Source organism: Seriola lalandi, unplaced genomic scaffold, assembly GCF_002814215.2.
Source record: "Seriola lalandi dorsalis isolate HSWRI2012SDOR001 ecotype SW California unplaced genomic scaffold, Sedor1 jcf7180002054916, whole genome shotgun sequence".
NCBI lineage: Eukaryota > Metazoa > Chordata > Actinopteri > Carangiformes > Carangidae > Seriola > Seriola lalandi.
The window spans coordinates 2,173,398-2,198,343 of NW_019525468.1; the positions used below are offsets into that span (position 1 = coordinate 2,173,398).

Below are 24,946 nucleotides of genomic sequence, written 5' to 3' on the forward strand. Positions count from 1 at the left end.
CTTCATAATAAACAGAACATGGTTTAATTTACTCCTCCAGGCAGAGCAGCGCTGCTCACTTTGCTGTCTATTCATAAACAGGGACACACACACACACACACACACACACACACACACACACACATGCAAGTATGACACACTGCAAAAAATATCTGTCTCAACGAGCTATTTGATATAGCATTCTTACTTCAGACTGGATCATTGTGAAAACGAGGATGGCACTCAGCGGAGCGCCGACCTCCACCAAAGCCAAATATTGACGAAAATGTAGAAAAATCTTCAATGTTAAGGGAAGTGATAAAAAAAATTCCTGGATCCAGCTATTTAACTGGATCCATACCAAAATGAAATATGTCCTTCCTTGGCCCATGCTCCATCCCTCCACCAAGGTTGGTGCAAATCGGCACCGTACCTTTTGCGTAATCCTGCTGACAAATAAATAACAGATGAAAACATATCCTTGGTGGAGGTAACCAGTGACTCGCTAATGTTTTGGTTTGTGAAATCTTACAAAAGTGATAATAAAGAATAAAAACAAAAAACATGTCACCAGTTGCATCAAAGCCATATTTACTGTATAAACTTTGCCAATATTTCAAAATACAAGCAAACATTATAGAAAAAACAACAAAAATAAAAACAGATTTGTTGCGGCACTTTGTCTCCATAAATATGGCCATGGGTACCATGGATATTTTTTGCAGTGACACTCCACACATACACACTCACACACTCACACACATAGTCAATACGAGGCGGCCCGGTCTATCCAGGTTCCACGGCTGTCTGAAATCTGTCCACGGTGGGATGCTGACTTGGAGAGGGCCGTCGTCACGGCTACACCAATGACACGGCTGGATGTGGGGGAGCTTCTTGGGTGGCGGCTCTCATTCAGCCAATCAAGGCAAACAGGCCACGCTCTATTTAATGATTATCCCAGCATCTGTCCCCTATCTCTCATCTCTGTGTGAAAGCCGGCAAAGACGAGCACAAACACACTCACAGGAGCTCAGACAATCCCATCCAGGCGAGCAGCTCGATTCTGGCTTTCATCGAGTAATTTCATCTCAATTTAATCAAATCGTGTGCATTATAAACAGGCTGTGTGCCTGTGATTCATTATATAGTTAGTGGAGAACGTGGTTAATAGAGGATGTGATTATAGCAGCAGCAATTAATGCCAGTCCAATAAAATACATGATTACCACATTTGGAGTGTAATCTCAGTTGTTATCCATGTGCTGAAAAGGCAATACAAAGATGGGCTTTATCCTCTTTCCATTCTGTTTACTTTTACTTACAGAAACCAGAGTGTGTGGGTGATATGGTTTACATTGTTCCACGATCTTGGCAAGGTATATTGATTTCATTTCCTGCATTTGTTTTGTGGAGAAGATCCCATCCTCTCCAGCACGAGGCTTCAGCGGGGTTGGTTTCTGCCCGGTCACCTGGATATTGTGAATCGTGGTTTTGTTCAGCTGCTCCTCAAACGGTGAAATCGCTCAGTAACTGATAGTGTAGATAGCATGGAAGAGCAAGGAAGAAACTGAAGAGAGGGAAAGAAAGGCTAATATTCTTGATTTATCAGCCCAGGAGCCTCTGAGATGAATGAGAAGAGGAGCTTATTGCAGCCTGCAGAATGAATGCTCACTATTGTGCTGTTTGTCTCTGGTTGGGTAAAAAATGAAGAGCAACATCAATAAAATGTTAATAAGAAACAGAAAAAAGCCCCACTGTTTTCACTTTCAATTTATCGGGCCACTTGATAGAGGAGAGAAAACAATCTGGACATCAATCTACAAAGTCTATTTCTTTCTGTTGTGATTCATTTGTAAGTCATATGGTGAATTACACTCCACTGAACCCCCCCAACTTTGTGTCTCACACAGACATGAACAGAACAAGAACATCAAATAAGTTATTTATACCTGTTCTCCCAACCACATCTTTAAAGTATTATACTGCTGTTTTCACATTTTTGCCCTTCGGACAAATCATGCGTATTCTCATCTGAACATTATGTGATTTTGCCTGTTTAGAAAGCTCGAGATCTAAAGCTACTGAGGTAGAGTGACTTATGGTTATTCTGTGTAATGAGACAGTAAAATGTTACTGATTGCAAGACTGAGCACTAGATTTAATTATTTGATAAAGATGAATATTTACATAAACACATTGTGTTCACTTCTAGTTCCTGAGATACCGAATTTAAATGGTCGCTCCTTTTGTGCCTCCAGGTGAGACTGGTGCAGCCCTGTCACGCCCACAGCGCCCCCTTTCGGCCCGGACGGCCCACCACGCCCCGGCGCCTATGAAAGGGTACCATGTCAGCCGTAGCATGTCCCAACATTCCTCTGGTGGTGGCGGAGGAGGCCCCTGCCACTGCACCCCTGAGGACTGTGATGGCCCGGGCAGAGACTACTACCAGGGTCACAGCGACGGCCACTATTACCCTCCAGGAGGTCCGGCTGAGGCTCTGGCGCTGGAGAGGCACCATTCCCACTCCCACTCCCACTCCCATTCTGGCACGTTCCCTCGTTCCCACCCCAGCCAGCACCCGGCTCTCCAGTCGTTTGATTCTTGCGAGGAGTGCCTGTCCTCAGGCCACGGAGGGAAGATGCACCGTATTCCCCCAAACCTGATGGACCAGTTCGAGAAGCAGGTGCCCTTTCATCCTGATGGCTTCCACACGCTGCAGTACCAGCGCACTGCTAGCGGGGGTGCTGAGCAACGCAGCGAAAGCCCCTCTCGCATCCGTCACCTAGTCAACTCTGTGCAGCGCCTCTTTGCCAAGTCCCATTCCCTGGAGGCACCATCCAAACGGGAATACAACGGCACAAGAGGAGGTGGGGACTACCGTGGCGAAAGAGGAGGAGGCCACAGGAGCGGAGGGGAGGAAAGTGGAGGTCACTACTCAGGCCACCAGTCTCGGTCCACCAGGAGGAGCAAGTCTCGAGAGCGTAGCAAGAGCGGAGACTCGCGGCACGAGTCAGGCAGACGCCACCGCAGCAGGACAGCAGGCTGGTGGAGCTCTGACGACAACCTGGACAGCGACAGCAGCTTCCTGGTGAGCGGGGGCAGACGGGGGTATCCCAGCGGACACGAAAGTCTGGATGCTGCCATCCAGGAGCTCACCATGAAGAAGCCCAAGGAGCGCAGCGGAGGGCCAGGGCCGGGGGAGTGTGTGGCCTGTACCACAATGGCTCTCGCTGGAAGTGAAGGAGGGGGACACCACGGGCACCACGGCCACTCCCTGAAGAGGAGCACCTGGTCAGCCATGACAGTGAGTCAGGCAAGGGAGGTGTACCCTTCCACCAGAGGGGGAGGAGGCTACAACAAAGCCCTTGTGCCCGTGGAGAGCAAGCTGAAGGAGAGGACCTTTCACTATCTGCAGGTGTGTGCACGCCTGCATGTCAGCCTGTGTGTGTGTGTGTGTGTGTGTGTGTGTGTGTGTGTGTGTGTGTGTGTGTGTGTGTGTGTGTGTGTACAAAGGGAATATTTTACTTGAGTGACTTTGTTTGCTGCACAGTGATCTGCTGCAAAAAGGATTGATATTTCTGTAAAGTAATGATGGGAAAACTTTTTTTTGTTGATTCTTATATCCCTGGAGCAATGACACTCAATTGGTTCATATACAGGTTTTTACTGTGTGTTGAAACCTCTGGACAAAACACAACAATTCTGAATTGCATAAAACTTTTTTTTGTCTTCAAAAAAGTATCAAAACAAACATGACGTGAAATGTGGAAACTGAGCAAAAACAGCCCAGGGTTCAAAGGTTTAAATATCCACCACACCCCGGACTGTCTGGGTATTTTGCTGTGAGTCAGAAAACAATGATTCTCATCCGTGCAGAGATTATTTGATGTCTCTCCTAACAGTTCCCACTTCCAGGGGCCTGACTCCATCTCCGAATCCAACACATGCAATTTTCCCTTTGCCCTTTCTCCCATTTTATATACATGAATTCCCTAAAATGAAAAGCTAATGGCTGTTACAGTGTACCTACAAAGGCAGCTGAGAGCACACACACACACACACACACACACACACACACACACACACACACAAACACAAACACACAAACCTCCAGCTGTGCTGAGGTAGAGCTGCCATGCAGGCTGTGTTTCTACGGAAACAGCAGGTAGCCACAGGAGTCCCTGGTGTTTTTCCCACTCTCATCCTTTAGACACAGCTGAGGTCTGCTGATAGAAGAGACAGTGAGAGCAGGGCTGTGTGTGTTGGGGTTTTCAAAGGACAGACCCCGCACAATTTGCCTCTGAGCCTTAGGGCTACCATCACATTCACACCTTAGGACACAAAATGAACTTCCCCTTTGCAGCTTTTCTCATATCTTCAGGCGTCACTTGCAGTTTTGTCAGGAGAGGGGAGACCGTGTGTGGAGTGAATTTTTGTGCCCCGTTTAGATGTGCTGAAGTCAGCCAGATTGATCCATGGCTTCAGATCAGACAGCTTCCTGGAGCTGCAGATATAGAGCCGTTCAGGTCTAGTCCAGCAGGACCAGACCTCAGGACAAACAGCAGCACAGGTGCCATATTGAAGTAGCAGTTCTGAACTGAGACCTTGTTCTCTGGAAGCAAAATTCGAAACAATTGCTGCCAGATAGAGTTTGTAAAGACTAGATATTATACATTTAACACCAGACTTTAAAGTTACTATTATGAATATTTTTACAATAACAATGGATCATATGGCTACATGAATAATATAGTTGTCACTCATGGTCATGAAACTACAGGGAATTATCATCCGATCGTTCAATTCCTCACATTCCTACACAGCTTTATATCCTCTTTTAGCTCATTGTTTTGGTTTTTTTTTGTTCTGGCTCCGTACCGTTACTGTTTTTGTTCACTGTCACCGCTGTCATAGTGACCAAAAACCCAACAGCAGACAGTCCAAGTCATCACTAGCCAACCTCAGGAGTTGGTTGCAACAAAAAAATCAGAGCTAAAATGAAAAAAATTGATCACAAACACAACTTCAGGTGGCTGCTGATATTGCTCCATAGCTGCTGGATGTGTAAATCTGCAGTTAATGCATTATAGTTACATATAGTCTGTCTCACAGTTGCCAAAAATCAGTAAATTCCAGGTTTAACTCTTTAACATGCTAACATGCTAAAGTGCTCTGCTTCTCACACCACACAAATCTTATCATTGTATTCCTTATTCCACTGTTCAGATTTGTGTTGTTGTTCAGCTCACTCACTGTATGGGAGTGTGTGTCCACTCCAGGACATGAGCCATGAAAATAATTTTTTTTGAAAAGATGCTGGCGATCCTGACTGGAGAAGAAGGTAAGAGATTCAAGTAAAATATACTTGTATGTAATAGAATCACCTGATTTGATCGTCAGACTGTACAAATATAATGACTCAACTCAACTTTAGTCTGTAAGGGTCCACGGATCAAAAGCTTTGAAAGAGTTTTTCATAAAAATATTCTAAGTTGAGAATATTGTCACGTGAAGTCCAGTGCAAACAGGCAACTTCTTCTTCACTTCTTCCAACATAAAAACAATTTTTTCACGTTCCAGCTTGGGGGCTCGGGGTATGCTTGTTTTCATTAGTTTGTGCTGCCTACAAAATGGAAGTGCCCCCTTAATGGTCTGTTGAGTTTTCAACCCGGGAGAGTTGAGTGAAGACAGTGAACGCACCTATTCTAAAGGCCGATGACGATTTCCCCTGTGAGGAAGCTCTGGCCTCGAGCCCCCGGGAAGGCCTAGAGCTGTGATTTTTGGTCCCACCCATTATAAGTCAAAATGTGATTGGTTAATTCACCTGCCACTTACTAAACAAACACACGCAGCTGTGGGGGCTGAAGATGAAAGAGATTAAAGGCCAACATTTAAAATGCTGATATGTTTGGACATCTCTGAAGGCCTGGAAGGCCCTGAGCACTCTTGTATAACAAAGTACCTGCAGCAAATACATATTGAAGTAGTGGGTTTTTGAAACACTGACATGTTCATACAAGCTTATCTCGACAAGTCCACACCAAGAAAAGCAAGAAAAAAGTGAAGCATCTCGAAGTGAAAATTAAAGGAACAAAAATGTCTGAATTACAGTGGTCAGAAGCAAAGGGACATGTGCAAGGTTTTCTCCCATGGTGTCAATGCCAATCACGATGTGCGGCATCAGAACCGGGCGCTCTCCATTCCCTAAGCCTCTCTTTTCCCCTCGGCCTGTGTCTCGTAGATAAGGAATGACAAAAACAAGAATATGGAGCGAAAGTGAAATGAAGACAGAAACAGTGAGGGAGAGAGAGAGACAAAGATAGAGGAGGGAAAAGAGCAAGGTAGAGAGATCCAGAGATAGTGAAGCAAGCTCAGGGATAGAGAAGAGATAAAGGAGGTGATGGTAGCCAGGGGGAAACGCAAGAGGAGGAGTGAAAGAGCAGGATGAGAAAATGAGAGAGATAGTGGAAGGCCAGGGGGATCAGGAGATTAGGCTGAATCAACTTTTAAGTGATGACCTTAAAAACACACACTGGATGCCAAACCGTGGGGTCTTCACTATGTGTGTGTCATTGGGTCACTGAAAAAAAAATATCCTAGGGTTTATTCATATATGAAGTCAAATTACCTTCTACTGCAGCTCGTGATATTAGAAACTGAAACATTCATGATTTTTACAAAGTTACTCAGTCATTTATTTATTTATTTTTAGCATACAAGAACTACAGACCCCCTTGAAAATTTGCCACCATAACAGTGCAGATACTTAACATCCATTATAATTTTGTGAAGATCCTCAGCCGTCCATGTCATGATGAAACATGTAATGTCTTCAATTATCTAAACCAGGTCTCTTTATTTAACCCTTATTGGATCCTCTTCCAGTGTCTGTTTTTTCAACGTTTTAGCTATAATCTCTACTGTTTTTAAAAAGTTTTTAGCTGTTATTAGAGACATGGGCCCTCCACCATAGACTGTATATAAAGTTGAATGTAGCCTCCGTGACCTCACCCATAGGTTTCTGTGGAGCGGTTTTGAAACCCAAAGTGGGCTGCTCCGCCGTCGCCATCTTGGCAGTACCTGACTCTGCCTAACTAACTCCCGGCTAATCCGAAAATGGGCAAAGAGGTGGGGCACGTGTGGAGCCGAGAATGCCGGTTTGAGGCAAGCATACGCTCATCCGCCTGTCCCTCAAAGCGGCACGCCCTCAATGATGCATAACTTTAAACCTTAATAAAATTAAACAGGTGAGTTATGTAATTCAGCCCCATACAGTTGCCACGAAGGGGGGAATTAGCTATAGACACTAAAACTGTTTTTTGTACCAGGCTGTAAACCTGTTAACTTCTGCTGTAAAGTTGGGCATTTTAACAAGCAAGTCTACGAAATTGACTCACTTTTGGAGCCAGCCCCAAGTGGCCATTGAAGGAACTGAAGTTTTAAGCACTTCTGTGTTGGCTTCATTTTTTTGCCCACGAGTTTGACCCTTGCCGTCCAATCACCTACGGAATCGCCTCTGATGACATACAAACTGCAGTGGTTAGTGGGCTTGTCCTTTAAATGTGGTTGAGAGCAGAAATCATGAATAAAAAAAATGAAATAAAAAAGATATTAGCTCTTCTTTTTTTTTAATTACCATGCTTGCCTTGACAAATGGAGTATACTCAACATACAACAATATGTCATACTGTTGAGTAAGTTTATGTCCCAAGGCTGGATCTTTAGTCATTTGCATGGTATTTGCATGATTACAAATGTCAGTGTGATTTTGAATTAGGCTTCCTTACCTCTGGAAGTTTTACCTCAACTCTAAAGATGCAAATTAAAGCTGCACTAATCATTATCTTTAATTTGAACAATGGCTGAAAGGACTATGAGTAATGTCAAATGTGTCACTTTTAATGACAAACCCACAGAGAATTATCAACCTTCTCTGAAATTCCCCTCAGCTTTTTAGCCACTTTTAACTATTGTTGTACATTGTGCTCACATCTGACCTGTTTGGGCAGTTAATGCTTTTTTTTTAAAGACACGAGCTGTTTCATTGTCTTTCTGTCTTGTTAGCTCTGTCTACCAAAACAGTCAACTCATATGAATATGTCAGAAAAGTTTTCACAGTGTCACTCAGTGAATGAGGTGTCATCTTGTTTTTCTTTGGAAAAACTCCCACAACAGACCAGCAAGCGAGGACATTTTTTAAGAGTAATGAGAGCATTCTGACTTGGTTATGAGACATCATACATTTTACATGAGGGCCGCAGTGGGAACCTGTCAATTTTTTGGTTTCATTTCATTGCTCTTTATCACTTTTCTATGTGTTGCCTTCCTCTTTAGTTTCTTGTCTCGAGTGTCTCCCTGTGTGTGTGTGTGTGTGTGTGTTTTTCATTTTGTTTTCTCATCAGACTGCTCGTCCGTCATCCTGCTCTCTGTCGGCTTAAGTCTGCTATTCTGCTTCCCTGTTTCTTGTTTTGTCCCCCCTGTACATCTGTCTATCTCTCTATATGCCACTCGCCTTTCCTGTCTGTCTGCCTACATTTCATCCGTCTGTCCTCTCTGCCCGTCTACCCGCCTTTCTGTGTATTTGTTTATTTGCTCTGTCTGTCGGCTTCAGGCTTACGCTGTTTTTCCTTCTCTGTGTCAGTGTTTCTCCAGCTGTCAGAGTTTCTCTCTTTCTGTAAGTCCCTTTGTCCCTTTCTCTCTTTCACTAACGTCATCTCCCATGTGTATGCATATACTGTATGTGCATGTGCGTGCGCGAGTGTGCTCTTATCGTGTGCATGAGCATGCTTGAGCTTTCTGTGTTGGTGTGTTTGCTTTACAAGCCAACACCGTGTGCACGTGTGCGAGGACTGTGCGTCTGAGTCATCGCTGTCCTTCTGTGTGAGGTGTGAAATATCTTTCAAGGATGAAATATATTTCTGTTTCCAGAAGTCTTTTGACTTTGATAACAGATATTGGGAAGAAACTGCCAACAGTGCAGTGAAAACATCTTCAATATCTCAACCCTGATTAATTCACATTGTGATCAATTGCTTTTCACTTAACAGTCGGTGTAGACGAAAAATGCCTACTTACTTTTAACCATACCAACTCTGTGTTTAATCCATTTATAGAGAGTCTTACTAAACAAACTTGACCATGTGTCAACTCCACATGGTCGTACACTTCTACTTACTACGTGTTTGTGTTATCCTCATACTTAGTTCTATACTTACCTATGACTATGTGAATGTGTCCCAGGTCCCTTCAGAAGACTGGGGAGGTGGATACGGCAGTGGCGGCCCAGCCGACAGCGCAGGGGAGATTCCTTGCCGTCGTATGCGAAGCGGCAGCTACATCAAGGCCATGGGTGATGACGACAGTGCCGACTCAGACACCAGCCCAAAAGCCTCACCCAAGTCCACCCTGATCGCTCAGAGGGATGCCTTTCGACGATCTATCAGCATGGATCAAAGGTCAAATGTCACAAATGTAATTTTTTTGTTGAAAGACGTTTGAGCTGTGCGTGTTGATCTGCTCCATCCTGACACTCTGGTTTTTAACATCCAGCTGGACTCAAATATCTTACATAGTCACAAAAGTACAAGATAGCTGTAGTAAAATGTCTCTCTATACACACATGTAGTGGTGCAAAGTCCTGTCAAGTACACTTTTGAGGTATTTATACTTTGCTAATTTCCACTTACTTTATACTCCTGCTCTTCTACATTTCAGATGGAACTATTGTACTTTTTTCTTCACTATATTTATTTAAATGCTATAGTTATTACTATTACTATAGTTAGTTACATTGATGGACTTTTCACATGATGTTAATCTGTTGTTGTTTTTCTGAAATTCTGAAATTCATGCTTTTAATTTCCTTCCATTTTTGTTTTGCCGCATGAAGCAGCACTGGTCTTTGACTGTGCTGTTAAAGTCGGTAAATGGTGACTTTAAACTAGAGATAGATGAAAAATAAAGACATTTAAAAAGAGTTTTAATTTTGAAGAACTTAAAGAGCTACTACAATGATTCATTTTTGCACATCTGGACACTACAAACATTACATTTGAAATATTTAACTTATAACACAGAATAACCCTGATGAAATCATCTAGGTTATTTTGTTAGACCTTAAAAAGCTCTGTCCAGAGACACAGAACACATTACACACCTTTCACTGGCTGAGTAAAACTGTGTAAAATTGAGTGGCCCTTTAAAATATTTAGCGATAGTTTCAGTAACGTTGAATGTAGTCATAATTCTCATTGCCTCATTCAGAGATAACTGTAAATTACAGTACCCTATCTTGAAAACAGGATTTTGTCACAATATGATATAGAAAGACAATAAGTTATTACATCAGCACAGTTAAGTTATCATAAAAAACACAGAACATTATGTTCTTCTATGTAGTGAATAATTCTTCTGGAACCTGGGGTTTGTCACAGGACAATTCCACGTTTAACTGCACTTCTATCCAACATGGAAATAGCACAAATCGGTATTTCAGAATGATTTCATAGAAATGTGAAAAAAATTATAGTTATGATTTAATGCTTTTTCAGATTTTCTCATTTGACTGGGGAATGCAGCATTACAACACTCAAAATGACTCCAACTGGCATAGTTATAGAAGATGACTCAGTGACATTTTATTTGATGGTCGTGGTTAACCAAATGGTGCACCGTGTGTTACAAATATGAGTTCTTGTCAAAAATAGCAAAGCAAATGGCTGCAGATTTTACAGCCAGAATGTGATACTAACGAGGTGAGAAATAGCTGTTTGTTTCATTATGCACTGTAGCTGTTCATGCTGATTATGTGTGTTATATGTTTGATCCAGGTACTCCTGTAAGCAGTGTACAGATTCCTACCCCAACACCCGAACCACACCCAAAGCCCACACCCGCTCTCGTAGTTACACCCGCTCTCTGACCAGCTCACAGGTATCAAATAATGTGCTTTACTTGTGTCACTCTTTGATGAGGTGCCTTGACTAGACTCAAGTGTCCTCATTTCCCTCCTCCAGCTGGGAGATACGTTGAACCGTCAGTTTGAGGCGGTGTGCGAGACCATGTTTGGGGAGGTGGAGTCTCAAGCCGTGGAGGCCCTGGATCTTCCAGGTGTGTTCCGCACCCGTAGCCACAGCTACGTTCGCGCCATCCAGGCCGGCTGCTCCCAGGACGACGACTGCCTCTCCGTCTTCTCCATGTCAGGCCCCCAGGGAAGCATCAAGGGCGGGGCCGGTGAGTTTGTGCTTGTGTGCGGCTCGGTCTACCAGTATGTAAAACTCAGTGTCTGTGTGAGTGTTAAAAGAATGCGCGGTTGCCTTTTATGTGGTGGCAACCAGGTGGGCGACACAGTAGGGCAGCTAGTGGGAGAAGGAATTTTATGACAGCTTGTGCCTGCTTACCTCACACACACACACACACACACACACACACACACACACACACACATCCACACATCCACAAACCCCACACTATCAGCCACCACACACCTGCATGTAATATGTGCATCCATTTTTAAATTCTAACCTTTTTTTCTTCTCTGCAATCATTATTTTTCACCCTTCTCCTCCCCCTGCAGCACTTTCTTTGTGTTATATGTATATGTGTGAATGCTATAAGCATAGGCTTGTGTGTATGTTATTGTGCATGCTCTTTGTTCTCTGTCATTTGTCTTGTCTCTGGATCTCATCTCTTCCATCATCCTCCCATGTGATAGCACGTTCCTCTGGCTCAGTAATAGCGACAGGAACACTCATGATTATGATGATAGCTCAGTGTCTCCAGCTGCTTCTATCTGCCTCTTCCTGGCATGGTCACTTCTCTTTGTGTTCTCCCTCTCCATCAATTAATTTGAAACATTTTTTTTTTTTTTGGATTCTGTATTTTTTTTCCTAATAATTCTTCATAAAGAAATCACCTGCTCAAGCCCAATATTCACTCTATCTGTATTTATTTCAGATTGTATGTGTGTGTGCTTGTGTGCGTGTGTGCGTGTGTGTGTGCATGTGTGCGTGTGTGTGTGTGTGTGTGTGTGTGTGGGTGCATATGTTTGCTAATGTGTGTTTGTACAGTAGACTGCAGAGCTACTTCAGTGCCTCATAGGACTCAAAATTCTAAGCTTAGACCAGCAAATCCCCCCTGAGATTTACTAAAGCCTCTGTGAAGTGTCATATACATCAGCCACAAACACACACACGTACGGTACACAAACTCAAATGCACGCACACCTACATACATACGTGCATGCATGCACACACACTGGAAGTTAGAGCGTCTTGGTTTAAAGCAATGAAGATGTCTGGAAAGAAATGCATTAAAGTTTGATCCTGTATTCAGTGAAAATAAACTCTGTGTATGTATGTATGTGTGTGTGTGTGTGTATGTGCGCACATCTATGTTTGAACGAAGCTGTGAGGGAGGAGGAAGTGACAGAATTTGCACTTCTCATTTTAATATTTCTCTCAGGAAATTGCTTTATCTTCCTAAGAAGCGGAGTTAAGTTAGCTCAAGGGAAGAGGTTTTCTTTTGTCACTTCTATCCTGTCTGTCTTTTCCACCACTTCACTCGCTGCCTCTCACTGAAATTCACACCAAAAGCTGATATTTTTGGTGAAAAGAAATAGTGAGTTGCAATTATAAATCTTTTTTGTCATTATTTCCTAATGATTTTGTTTGTTTTCTTTTTTTCTCTGTCTTGGTTCACCTCCTTTTATGCCAATAAATTTCCATCTTTTCACTCTTTGTCTTTCCTTTCACCTTCTCCTTCCAGTCTGTCCCTTTTGTAAGTACTGCTCCCTGTTCATATAGCTCCCATTTTGCTTTTAACAGACCGCTATGCCTCTGTCTTCCTTTCTCCCGCTCTTCTCACACTTCAGTCTTTCCTTATCGCAAAGGTGCTCCTCCCCCACTCCCACCTCGCATGTCCAAGTCTTCACTCTCGGTGCGGGCTCAGAGCAGCACTGAGTCCACCCAGGATGCCTACTTCCAGAGCAGTGGACAGTTGGCCTCAGGTTCAGGCCCCGGGCGCCCCAAGCAGCACAGCAACTCTGTGGATCTGGGCAGCTCTGACGGGCCCTCGGGTCGCTCCTCCAGAGGAGGCTACTACACCGCCACAGGCCCTGGACGTTCCAGGCAGCACAGTAACTCAGCAGAGAGCTTAGATGGGGTCAGGGGTTCGCGGGAGCTTGTGCCCTATGGAGGGGGCCCGGGGGTCGGGGTGAGAGCCAAACACAGCAGCTCAGCTGACAGTCTGTTGGAGGGGCCACCGAGGCCGGCCAGGGAGAGGGACGGCAGGGTTGGGGGCAGCCTGGGGAAATCAGTCTCTCTGCCTCAGAACAGCATAGTGCTGAGTAAAGTTGGAGGGCAGGATGAAGGACGAGCTGGGAGGAAGTGGAGTCCATCCATAGCTGTTCAGGTGAGAAAAGGCAATTTCATTAAATATTGAGACAAAGACTTAATTTCATTTTTTTTATTTTTTTGCCGAACGTTAGATGAGAAGATCAGTTCAACTCTCATGTGTGCCTGTTAGATATAAAGCTACAGCAAGCATCCAATTAGCTTAGCATAGCAACAAAATCTGCCAACTGCAGTTCACTATAACCTCGCATTGTAACCTGTTGTTTTTTACATGTTTTTGTATGAAAAAGAAATAACAAGATATAACATTAATAACTAGCGAGCCTCTGACTATTCCTTTTATTCCAGTTGTGTATCGCATCTTTAGGCCACGTGTTTCCTCTGTGGTCTGACTGTGGAGCTTTGTGGCTGTTTCTCTTCCAGGTGGACAGCTCAGAGACTCTGTCAGATTCAGACGGAGAGGGCAAAGCTCTTACAGAGGTCCACTCTATAGGAGTCCAAGTGGAAGATGATAAAAGGTAAAGAAGAAAGTGCAACTAAAAGTCAAAGTAGGGAAAAAGTAAAGTATTTTTGAAATCTCTTCCCGACTTGTGTGTTTGTTTTGCCTGACATTTAACTTGCATTAATTACAGACACAGACTTGCAAACTAAGACATGCGATTTGTTTATTTACTAATTTATCTTTGCAACCAAAAATATGTGGCTTCATCAAGGGCTTGTGGTCGTCGTACTGTAATTTATGTGAATAATTTTCATATATAATTTGAAAGAGCCTTCATCTCCCAGGCGCCCAACAGCGCAGCCACCTATGGTTGATTTCTTGGCTAGATCTTATTATTTCATTTAACATTTCATCAGACATCACAGCTTGAACTCAGTAACACTTTGTTCCAAGAATGTCTTGTTTTTCGCCATTAGTGACTGTAACCATGACTACTGCAATCATACACTCGACATGACTTTCACACGTGCAGCCCTTCTCCTAATTATATCTCGCAATGCTTACGGGTCAGACTCACATGCGTGCATGCTCACACACAGCATCTCATACTCCCAAATCTCCAGCAGTCGCTGTGTGATCATGCACCTGTTAACAATGCCCCCACCCTCCTGCAATCATCAAGGATGACAGTGTGATGTCGGGGGGTGGGGGATGGGGGCTGGGGGGCGTGAGAAGAGAGCGGAAATCTGAGTCACATCTCACACCCCATCAGACAGCAAAGAAGGATGAGGGGAGGTGGGGTATAAACTTGTAATAGAGTAAACATTCATCACTGAGTCCACTGACGTGACATTTGCACACACTAGTGCGTCATATGCCAAAAGATTTAGCAGGACTTATCACAACCGAGTGCATAGTGGTGACTGCAGTGAAGGCTTGACTATCCCGGCTCAAACAGGAATGTGCAATTATTAGAAGGAGAAAAAATATATATTTGAGAAAGGCTTTTGCATGCAATACCGCGTGTGACTGGATGGCTTCGGGGCCTGCTGTGACTCCCTGTGTTGCAGGCGGGCTCGTTTCAAGCGCTCCAACAGTGTGACAGCGAGCGTGCAGGCCGACCTGGACCCCGAGGGCTTCCCAGGACTCAGCATTGCCGTGCCAACACAGGACAAGAGCCTTCAGTTCGGCTGTTCATTCCAAAGGCACTCGTCAGAGCCTGAGTCCGCGAGCCAGTACACAGAGTGTCACCGCACCGTCCACACGCAGGGACAGTGGGCCTACAGAGAGGTAGGTCCGCAGTGAGTGGCACAAAATTTACAAAGCAGATTTTTACTAATATTTTGGAACCTGCATTGTTTAAATGTATGTTGTTGTTATATTTGGAGATGGACACAATGATATGGATGCAACCTTCAGGGCGAGGCTCATGTGTATGAAGACAGCTTTAGCGCCTGTAGGCTAGCTTTCTGTAGCCCTGTAGCTTGTGTTCTTGTTCTGTAGGAGAATGTAAACTGAAATAACGCATTACAAAACTGTTATTGAAAAATTGTAAAATTCCCTACAGCAACTTTTTTATTGACATATGACATTGTACTCTTCATGAATATTAATGCGACAAAAACTCTAATCAGATTTGAAAACCATGTTTAAGGATCCCATCCATATAAATTGCTCAATTTCTTTACATCGTCACCCAGCGCCCGAATGACGTACCTGAATGTCAGGTGTCAGGTAATGAAGATGAAACAGCATAATGCCAGTGTTTTTACAAAGACAACAAACATCATTTTAATTAATGAATTCCAACTCGAACTGAAATGGATCCTTTGAAACATTTTTAACAGACACTAGTAAAACAACACCTTCAAACCCAGAGTCAGTGTGGTCTGTTAGATTAGATCGCCTGCACAGATTGCGTCATCAGATGCTAGCAGATAACTTCGCTCGTGGTTAGTTCGGTCACCCCTGTTGGTTACAAGTCCTGCGTATTGCTGCTTGTCCCCTATGTTCACCATTCCTGTGCCCTTACTGGCACGTTTCTTTAGTCACAAGCTGTAAATTAGTGACGTGGCATGAAACTTTGGCAGGAAGGTGAATGTTGTTGACCGTGTGCTTGTGCGTACAGTATGTTAAGTGCTGTACATGTGAACGTGATACAAACAGAGGGAGGACCCGCGTAGAAACAGCTCCAGAGCGCTACCAGTGGCCAAAAACTCCACATGGAACCTGAAAACCTGAAGAAAAACACACAACCTTTTCTGATTAACTCAATTACAGTAGAATCAGAGGTACGGTCGATGAAAAGGGTTAACATATGAAATTGAGTTTGATTGGTCACCAATGGATTTCAGCCACTGATGGCGCTGTCACTACTTTAGATGGATGTATTGTACATGATCAGGCTTTAATTACATTCCCTACAGTAACTGTGTTCACACTTTGTCACTGACTTTATGATACAAGTGACACTGGGAAGGTCCACCTTGTTCCATTACTGAATATGGGATTATTTGGTGCAGTTGCAGTAATTACTTTCTTTCATTCACTGTGATAGAGACACAGTGAACAGAGGGTTTATAGTGGAAATGTCTTTGTTCAATTATTATACCGTTATTGATGGTCCAAATCTCCGAAGTGTCCAAACTGTTTTCTCCTCTGTTCTCCCAGGACTTTATCCAGAGTGGGTACACCACTGAGGCCTGCCCAGCAGACCCACGGCCCCACCAGCACCCGCACTTGCCGCCACGTTCCCACTCCCCTCTGCCCATCACCTCTGAGCGAGCCTGGGCGGGGACGCCGTCCCTGGAGGGCCCCCGAAGCCTGCCCGACTCGGGCCGAGCCTCGCCCTGCATGAGAGATGGAGAGTTCTTCTTACGCCTCCTACAGACGGAGGTGGAGAGGATGGAGGGCTGGTGCCAGAACATGGAGAGGGAGGCTGAGGAGAACGAACTGCCAGAGGAGAGTGAGTTTGGGAGGAGGATCAAAAAGATTAGAGACAGAGATAAACGATGAATAATTCTTGGATATCTGAAACTATTTATGTGCTGTTTCCTCCCCAGTTCTTGAGCTGATTCGAAATGCAGTTGGCAGCGCCCAGATGCTCATGTCTCAGAAAGTCCAGCAATTCTTCCGCCTCTGCCAACAAAGTGTGGTCAGTATGCATGATTGCATGTAAATTCATGACAACATAACATTACATATGGTGTATGGTTCTGCTGAGATTCACTGTTGCTAAAAACAAAATTAGTTTGCCTGCAAAAACCCTAGAAATTGGTCTTTTGCAACATCCTCCCTTTCACAAAGCGTTGTATATTACTCACCCATCACATGTCACATCCTGTCTCCCTGCCCGCCCAGGACCCATCAGCCTACCCCCAGCCCACCTCTCAGGACCTGGCAGGCTTCTGGGACCTGCTCCAGCTCAACATAGAGGACGTCAGGGTCAAGTTTCAGGACCTCCAGAGGCTCAAGGACTCTGGTTGGAGGCTCCCACCTGAAAAGAAGGTGAGAGGCCCGGGGATCCAAAAAGCCCTGGTTTCACTTCAGCAACCCCCCAGAGCTAAGATGGCAATGTGCAGAAGAGTAGCGCAGATGGTCGTGCCCTCCAAGCCTTTGCAGGCCGTGAAAATACAAAACAGCAAGAGGAACTGAGCTGAGCTGCACATGAGACAGTGGAGTCTTATACTGCTAAAACATGATTCTAACTGCAACTGTAACTAATATGTGCACATGCTGCAGCTGGTCAGACAGAAGAAAGTACTTGACTGTTACATTACTGTCTTTAAAGGTTAGACTACTCACTGATCAACTACATTATTCTTGATAACAAACTAACAATTGTTTTTCCTCTCTTCTTGTTCTTTTTACATAATTTTTGTTCACCTTTACCTTTCCCATTTCATGTCCTTTTCTTCTTTTATTTTCACCTGATGCCAATGCATGCTGAGATACTTTTTGCTGATTTTTTTTCCTGATTTTGGTTCTTATCTGTCTGTTGTAACGTCCCGGCCCATGATTCTTCTTTTCTTGAATTTTACCCTTTTTGTCTGTGGTTTCTCATTCTCTTTGTTTCTCCCAATATCTCCGCTTTTTTTGTTTTGTTTTGTTTTTTTTTTGCATGGGATTGCTTTCACGCAACCTTATAAAACCATTTTCCCACCACCGACACAATAAATCCACTGTCCGTTCACATCTTAAATCTATGTCACATCATCGACGGGCTAGGAGGACAAGAAGCTTCCTCCTCCCTTACCAAAGAAGCCAGCAGGCGGGGTGAGCGGCAGCCTCCGGGCCGATAGCATTGGGGATGTGGGCGCCGGAGGTGGAGGAGTGGTTTCGGGGGGCCTGGTGGTGCCTCGCGTGGGTGGACACACCCTACCCATCAGGGAGAAGTCCCTGGACCTCGGGGACCGTCAGAGGACAGAAGCGAGGAGGAGGCTGCTGCAGACCAAGAGAACCGCCTCCTTCAGGCAGAACTCGGCCACAGAGAGCGCCGACAGCATCGAGATCTACATCCCCGAAGCCCAGACTCGACTCTGAACGCAAGACTGTGGTGTCTCCCTCTCCACCTCCTCACTCAACCTCACCCCAGCAGAAGCGGACCTGCGCCTAGTTTGGGATCTCCTGCAGGTCATTGCTGTTAATCTGCTACCCTTCCCTCGGCATTCCCATTAGTTCACTTACCACAACTGCAAATTCTGACATCTTGCTCATTAAACAAGCAATGACAGCCATTTTAGTGTCTTGAAATTTGGACGTTTTACTGACACAGAGGCCTAGACATGAAACAGTAGTTAGCATTAGTCCATTTTTATAACACTAGTCAGCAGAGGTTCACGCAGTAGTAGCATGCCTGTGCGTGTTCACCTAGCACTTCGAAATAAAGGGCTTAACAGGCACAAAACCTCTGACAGAATCTCCCTGTATGGATCCCTGACGCCATTTGCAGCAGAATCCGTATTATGTTCTGTGGGGTTCCTGCATCACAACAAGACGCATCCATATTCTTCCCCGATGCTACCAGTATGGATGAATAAACATGGATGAATTTCCCCTCATCAGTTTAAACGCCCTTAAAGTCAGATGGTTGGCGATCCCCAAAGAACATCCTTCAAGCGTATTCAGCCAACTACAGCTGGCACCTTTCACCCAGGTGCCATCTGTCCACCCAGGCACTCGGTCAAAGAATATGAAATCATTTTGTGTTCCTCTCCTTCCACTCCTTCACGTCCCGCACATCCAGCGACTACCCTCACCATTCAGCAGTGAGGCTGTTTGAATGTGCAAGTGCTATTTGTACATAGTGTGCACACTCATGTTTGCCAAAAGGAGCTTTTGCAGTATAGCATCACAGCCTTGACAGCTAGAGAGCATCACAGACAAAAAAAAAGAAAAAGAAAAATAGATCTGTTTGCTTTTTATGTAGTCTTTCTGAAGTTTCAAGTGTTCAGGGGGTGGGGTCGCTGGGAAAATTTAGGGGGAATATATTTTGGTGGCTTTTCAGGACCTCACTGACAAGGCCCCCATTTCACTGTGAGACTATAGCACCACCAAGTGGTCAAATGTGGACCCAAACCAACAACAGTGGTCTGTAGAGAGTTCTTTCCACCTCAGTCAGAAATTAACAGACACTCTGATGAAACAGCCATGAAAGAAGATCAGTTTCTTTACTATTACTTTCTTTCAGTTCTTTCCCTTGACACACAGTGTGTTTTCCTCTTTTCTTCTAATGAATATTGTTTGAGTGGACTTTCCCATGGTGTTTTTGCATAATTAAGAAGGCAATGGATCACAAACAGAGAGAGAGAGAGACCCGCCAAAGTCTTCAGTAGAATCCACTCGCCTAACTTGAAGTACAAATCTCTCATACACACTGCTGACGAAAGACAGAGTGAGTTAGGACAGAAAACAAAAGGAGTTGTTGTATGTAGCTCCCTCCAAACCCCTTTCCAAAGAATTACCACAGAGAGGACACACAGTTGTGACATTATAGAAAAGAAGCAACTAGATAGTGAATTGCTGAGCTTAAAGTAAGACGTGCTATGAATGGAGTTACACTGTTTGTTTGTTGCACTACGTGTTCCTCTTTATTTCCTTCCTGAAGTCGTACTTTCCGGTGTTTCCACTGAACAAAGTGTAGCATGAGTTTCAAAGCTTTGGAGGGGGGTTTCATCGATGAATTTATGTCAGAACACATATTTCTTATTGAAGTATTTTTTTTGTGCAGGTGTCGAGTGTGAGTTTGTGTGTAGTGTGAGTGTGAAGGGCTGTGTGTCGGAAGGGACATGTGATGAAGCCCATTTAATACTTAAAAGTCCAAATCAGCCATTTTAAAGACAAAAAAACCCCTTACACAGGAAATATAAGAATCTTTTCGCATGACCTGTTTATTTCTTTTTTTTTAAACTTGGATGGAATGTGTTGGCAAAATGGGATATTTTAATGGGAGATGTATATTTTATAATATAATCTACATTTCTAGATTAGTAGAGACTATTGAGTACAGTATATGTACAAAAAAAGCATATATCAAATGTGAACTACTACAGTATTATTATGATAGATTATAGCATTGTGTGATATTTCAGCTGTGTGGCATATCCAGACTCAGTACAAGTGAAAAAGAATTTCAACTGATTATTATTATTATTATCCTCAGTTTGTGAGTGCTGGGTCAGGTTCACAGGGTATAACTGGCAAGAGCGCTAATTGCCAAGTACGATCCTCCTTAGGCCTACTGTATATCTATCTGTGGTTCTAACAACATATACTGCTGTATCTGCTCCCTGTACTTCCTCTTTAGAACCAACTACATGTGCCTAACCAGCTATATGTGGAGGTTTCCTTTGAACACAGTTTACAGTATATATATATATATATATATAAATATATAGATATATAGAAAGAGAGCGAGAGAGAGAGAAAGATATGTAAATAGAAAAGTATAAAATCTGCGGAGACTATTGTAAAAGAAAATGTTTTTATCGTACTGACATGCCATCCTTTGTCTCCCTCACTTTCACTTGCAATACACACATAAGACTCACATAATTTTGTTAATACTGCATGTTTTATGACAAATTTAGCAGAATCTCGTTTTTGACTGATGAAAGGAAATCAAATTTTGTAGCTTCTAAACCTTTTTTGTGATTGAAACAAAAAAAAATTGACAAGATTTTACAATGCAGTTGTTTCAATGAGTCACTTCTTTGTACGAAGATTATATCCTCGGAGGACAGTGATACTGGAAACCTTGAAACAATCAGAAGCAATCCGTGTTTCGATTTGAATCTCAACAGATCCATTTAAAAACCTCCATGTAAAACAAGCTGCCCTGGAAATAAAAGAAAAAAAAGGGCTGAAGAATCAGACATCATGTGTAACTCGTCTGCAGCAGTGTGGGTTGCAGAGCGTCCTTTTATCCACTCATCCCCTCTCCTCCCCTCCTCTACCCTCAAACTTAACATCTCAGTGGTGTATGACACAGCCCTCATCGAACAAAGCACAAAAGACCTGCTTTTATACTGTTACTCCACTGTGAAGGACTCTTGACTCCACCCTCAAACTCCTCAAACCTACACGCAGAGGGATGGCAAGGTCTTTCCGTTTCGGCCTCGAGGGACACCAGGAATCAAGAAGGCTTTGTTGGATATTTATCCACGGTAGCAACTACTACTTCTTCAATTCTCGCTGACTTTCTCCTCTATACTTTTGATCACAAGTTGAGGTGTTAGCCGGCCACCTTGCCTTGAAACAGGTCCATTGCAAACACACTTTTTGGTGGTTGTGATTTCCACACTTTTTGTTCAGTATTTTACCTATCCATTTGTCCTGCGATATATCTGCACAGTATAAATACAGGAGCCTCAGCTAAATCTAGCACCTGGGTGTATAGTTGTACAAACATGATCCGAGCACTCACCAACACACAAGACGACTATATATGAACCCTTTCACCTCCTTCTAGAAGTGCAAAAACCCCACATGGACAGCCAGACGGACAAGTCAACTCCGAGTACCTCAGTTTCTAGCAGCAGTGTCTCCAACCCCCGACCCAGGCCTCTGTCCTCAGGGGATTCTCTAGCACCACACAACCGACAGACCCTGAAAACACAGGACCAGAGCAGTCCCGCAGGAATGTTGTCCATATTCTCTGAATGAAGGGGGGGGGGGGAATGCACTTGCTGTTTGAGTCCAGTTTCTCTAGTAGCCATTTTCCCGAGACTGGAGAGCAGCAGAGTCAAAAGCAGTGAAGGAGGTGGTGGCTGAGGCAAGAGCTCAACTGTAGCCAATGTGTGTGTGCTGTATATTGTGCATCTGCAACAAAGTGGAGCGGGGAGGGATGTTGTAGCAGCAGATTTGAGTTTTAGTTTGACATTTCTCAGAGGCAGAGCTGCTCTGGAGGAAAAAGTAAAGTCACTTTTTTCCAGCTAAGTAACTGGAGCCGTGAGCTGCGGCTGTTCCTTCTTGTTCCGTTACTCTCTGCAGTATTTAAAACGTAATACTGTCAAAAAATTGGCAATGTTGGGTTAGCATTTGCAGTAACTAGCATAAACAGCTTTAAACAGTAAGTTTCTACCCACATATTTTTATGTGCATCTTTAATTTCCGTATAAGAAAGCAAAATGTGAATCGTGGAAATCTGAAGTCGTGACCGAGGTGTAAAAGTCAGTGTATTGATCAAAATAAACTCGACAAAGTTCAGTGGAAACAGACTAAGACAATAAATTATGATGTATATGAAGCATGTGACTCATTTAGCAGCAGGAAATACTAAAATATTTTCAGAAAATATGTTATTTGTGAAAAAATTCAACAAAAATACTGTAGCAGACAGTAGAGCTCCAAAATTAACATTAACATTTAATTATGTTTTCTTTCTTTTTCAGTGGTTTAAATGGCACAGAACTATTGAACTGTTTATCTGCTCAACTATGGCAAATAAGAAGGGGATGGAAATGCTTCTTAATGTTTGCATTTACTTTTGCTGGTTTTCTGGAGATTTGGTTAAAATTTGTGCCACATTTGGATGAAAACTTAACTACTAACTATAGTTAACTATCAATTAAATAAAATAACGCTGCATTACGTATGTACATGCACAATTTCCTGCGAGACCCTTGTGCGTAGGAAAGAATTAGAATTCGACACGTCAATGGCAGACACTAATAAGGAAAACCTTACACAGAGATGTGATAACAGGATGTAAATACTGTCGCTGAATAAATGGCAACCTTTAGTAATGTCAGGTCTGATTTCATGAAAAGCCTAAGCATTATAACTCCAATACTTGTTTGTACTTTAACCAAACTTCTTACACATTTTTGATTCTCCGCTCTCAGCTTTTACTTCCCCTCTGCCTCCAGAGCAGCTCGCACCCAAGAAGATGTTGAACTCAAACTCCAATGTGCCTTTAGCACTGAAGTGTAATTGAGTTTGTACGTGTATGTGTGCGTGTGCGTGTATTAACACTGCAATGTTGCTCTACAGTACACACACAGGTAACCATGTGGGTCAGAGACAACTGAGCAATTACTGTGTAATTAACAAAAAAATAATACCCTGCCACCCTCATGTTTACAAAACTGTAAATACATGTTGCCAATGGACATTGTTCTTCTCAATATTACATATATTGTTATTACAATATGATTATTATTAGTATGATTATTGTCATTAAAGGATTAATTATTGCCATCACTCTCATTATTATAAATGGTGTTGTCAATTATAGCTATGGGTAAACATTGTTCTGTATTCAAGGGGGAGTCTTGTGTACAATAACAAAAAAAAAATAGTTTAATCTACGATGACAAGTCTTAAATCGCTGCTACTAAGGAGATGGAGTAGAAGAAAAGCAAACTGACAATAACTCTGGGAAGACATTTTTCTCTGGGATCAATGATGGACACTCCTCTGTGGAGTGAGAGATCACCAAAAGAGGAAAGTAAGCGTTGAACTGATGGACTGAAAGGAAGATCCACACCTTCTTTCCCCATGTTCTTTTATTTCACTCTGAACTCTTACTTCTGCCAGAAGAGGAAAACAACATGGACATCAAACTGAAACAGACTCTCCACTCTCTGTATTCTACTCTATACAGTAATGTAGCAAAAACTAAATAGCCCCTCAGTCTATACTCTCTCTCCACCTGTCCTCCTCTCTCATCTCTTTCATGTATTCCTCACCGAACACCATTATTTTTAATCAGACGGGTTTGATACAGCGAGCTTTTCTGTCTTTAAGCTCAGCTTTATCCTTGAGTTCTCTTGTTTTATACGCATTTGATTCAGTGCCAAGACAGCATATTGTACATAGAAACATTTAATGCTTTTGTTTTTCCTCCTATAAAAAGGAACTGACTGGAGCATATAGCAATAGCGATGCCATAAGATATGAACTTTGTTTCATAATGCCACCGGTGGATGACACGAGATGCATGAGAACACCACGGTGACCTGGAGACGCAGTCTGATTACGTGAGTACGGCGGAGGGTGTTGCACAGTGAAGTGTATATCATGATTCTGTTCGTTGTGTTGTGGTTCTCATTTTGTACATACAAATTTATTTATTGATCTTGTATGTTTGATGGATCTAGATGTGTCTAAGGAGCACGTCTGATAGCGCTGAAGCCCAGAGAGATGGCACACTGTGACGTGGTTTACCCCAACACAGAATGTAACACTGTCAACGTTGTCAAAACATTTTCTAATGGCTAATATTATTACTATTAATATGATTATTATAAAGCTATTTTAGCGAGTTAAATGAGGAGGGCTGTGTCTCCATTGTCTTTCTTTTGTGTTGACTTTCTGACTTGAATTTCTAAAGTGCTATAAAAGAGGAACCCTTATTCAACTCTGAAGTAAATTAATCTAAAGTATTTCTCTATGATATTAAATATAGTTAAGGTCTGGAAAAAACATTCTCAGTTATTATTTATGAAGAGAAATTGATGAGATTTGACTGACAGTGGCAGCTTAAGCAAACAACCCGACTGTCTGATTCATGAGTTGCTGAACTCTGATTGGTCCATGAAAGTGTGTGACCTATGTGATGTATACGTGATCGCTTTTTTTCCCAACAGAGCCTCACCCACTTCAAACCAGGGGGAGAAGACATCCTGGCAGATAGTTAGTAGAGAAAACTGATACCATACATCCGCACAAA

General features: G+C 43.2%; 1 protein-coding gene across 1 annotated transcript; it reads left to right on the forward strand.

The window, feature by feature from the left end:
* The first annotated feature begins 2,212 nt into the window (after window positions 1–2,212).
* dlgap3 (discs, large (Drosophila) homolog-associated protein 3) lies at window positions 2,213–24,548 on the forward strand. Its single transcript, XM_023431097.2, has 11 exons — window positions 2,213–3,394; window positions 9,220–9,434; window positions 10,809–10,911; window positions 10,995–11,211; window positions 12,851–13,389; window positions 13,755–13,849; window positions 14,844–15,063; window positions 16,444–16,738; window positions 16,836–16,927; window positions 17,134–17,280; window positions 18,001–24,548. The coding sequence occupies exons 1-11, from the start codon at window positions 2,213–2,215 to the stop codon at window positions 18,313–18,315; spliced, it is 3,420 nt and encodes a 1,139-aa protein (XP_023286865.2). The 3' UTR covers window positions 18,316–24,548.
* Window positions 24,549–24,946: the final 398 nt, after the last annotated feature.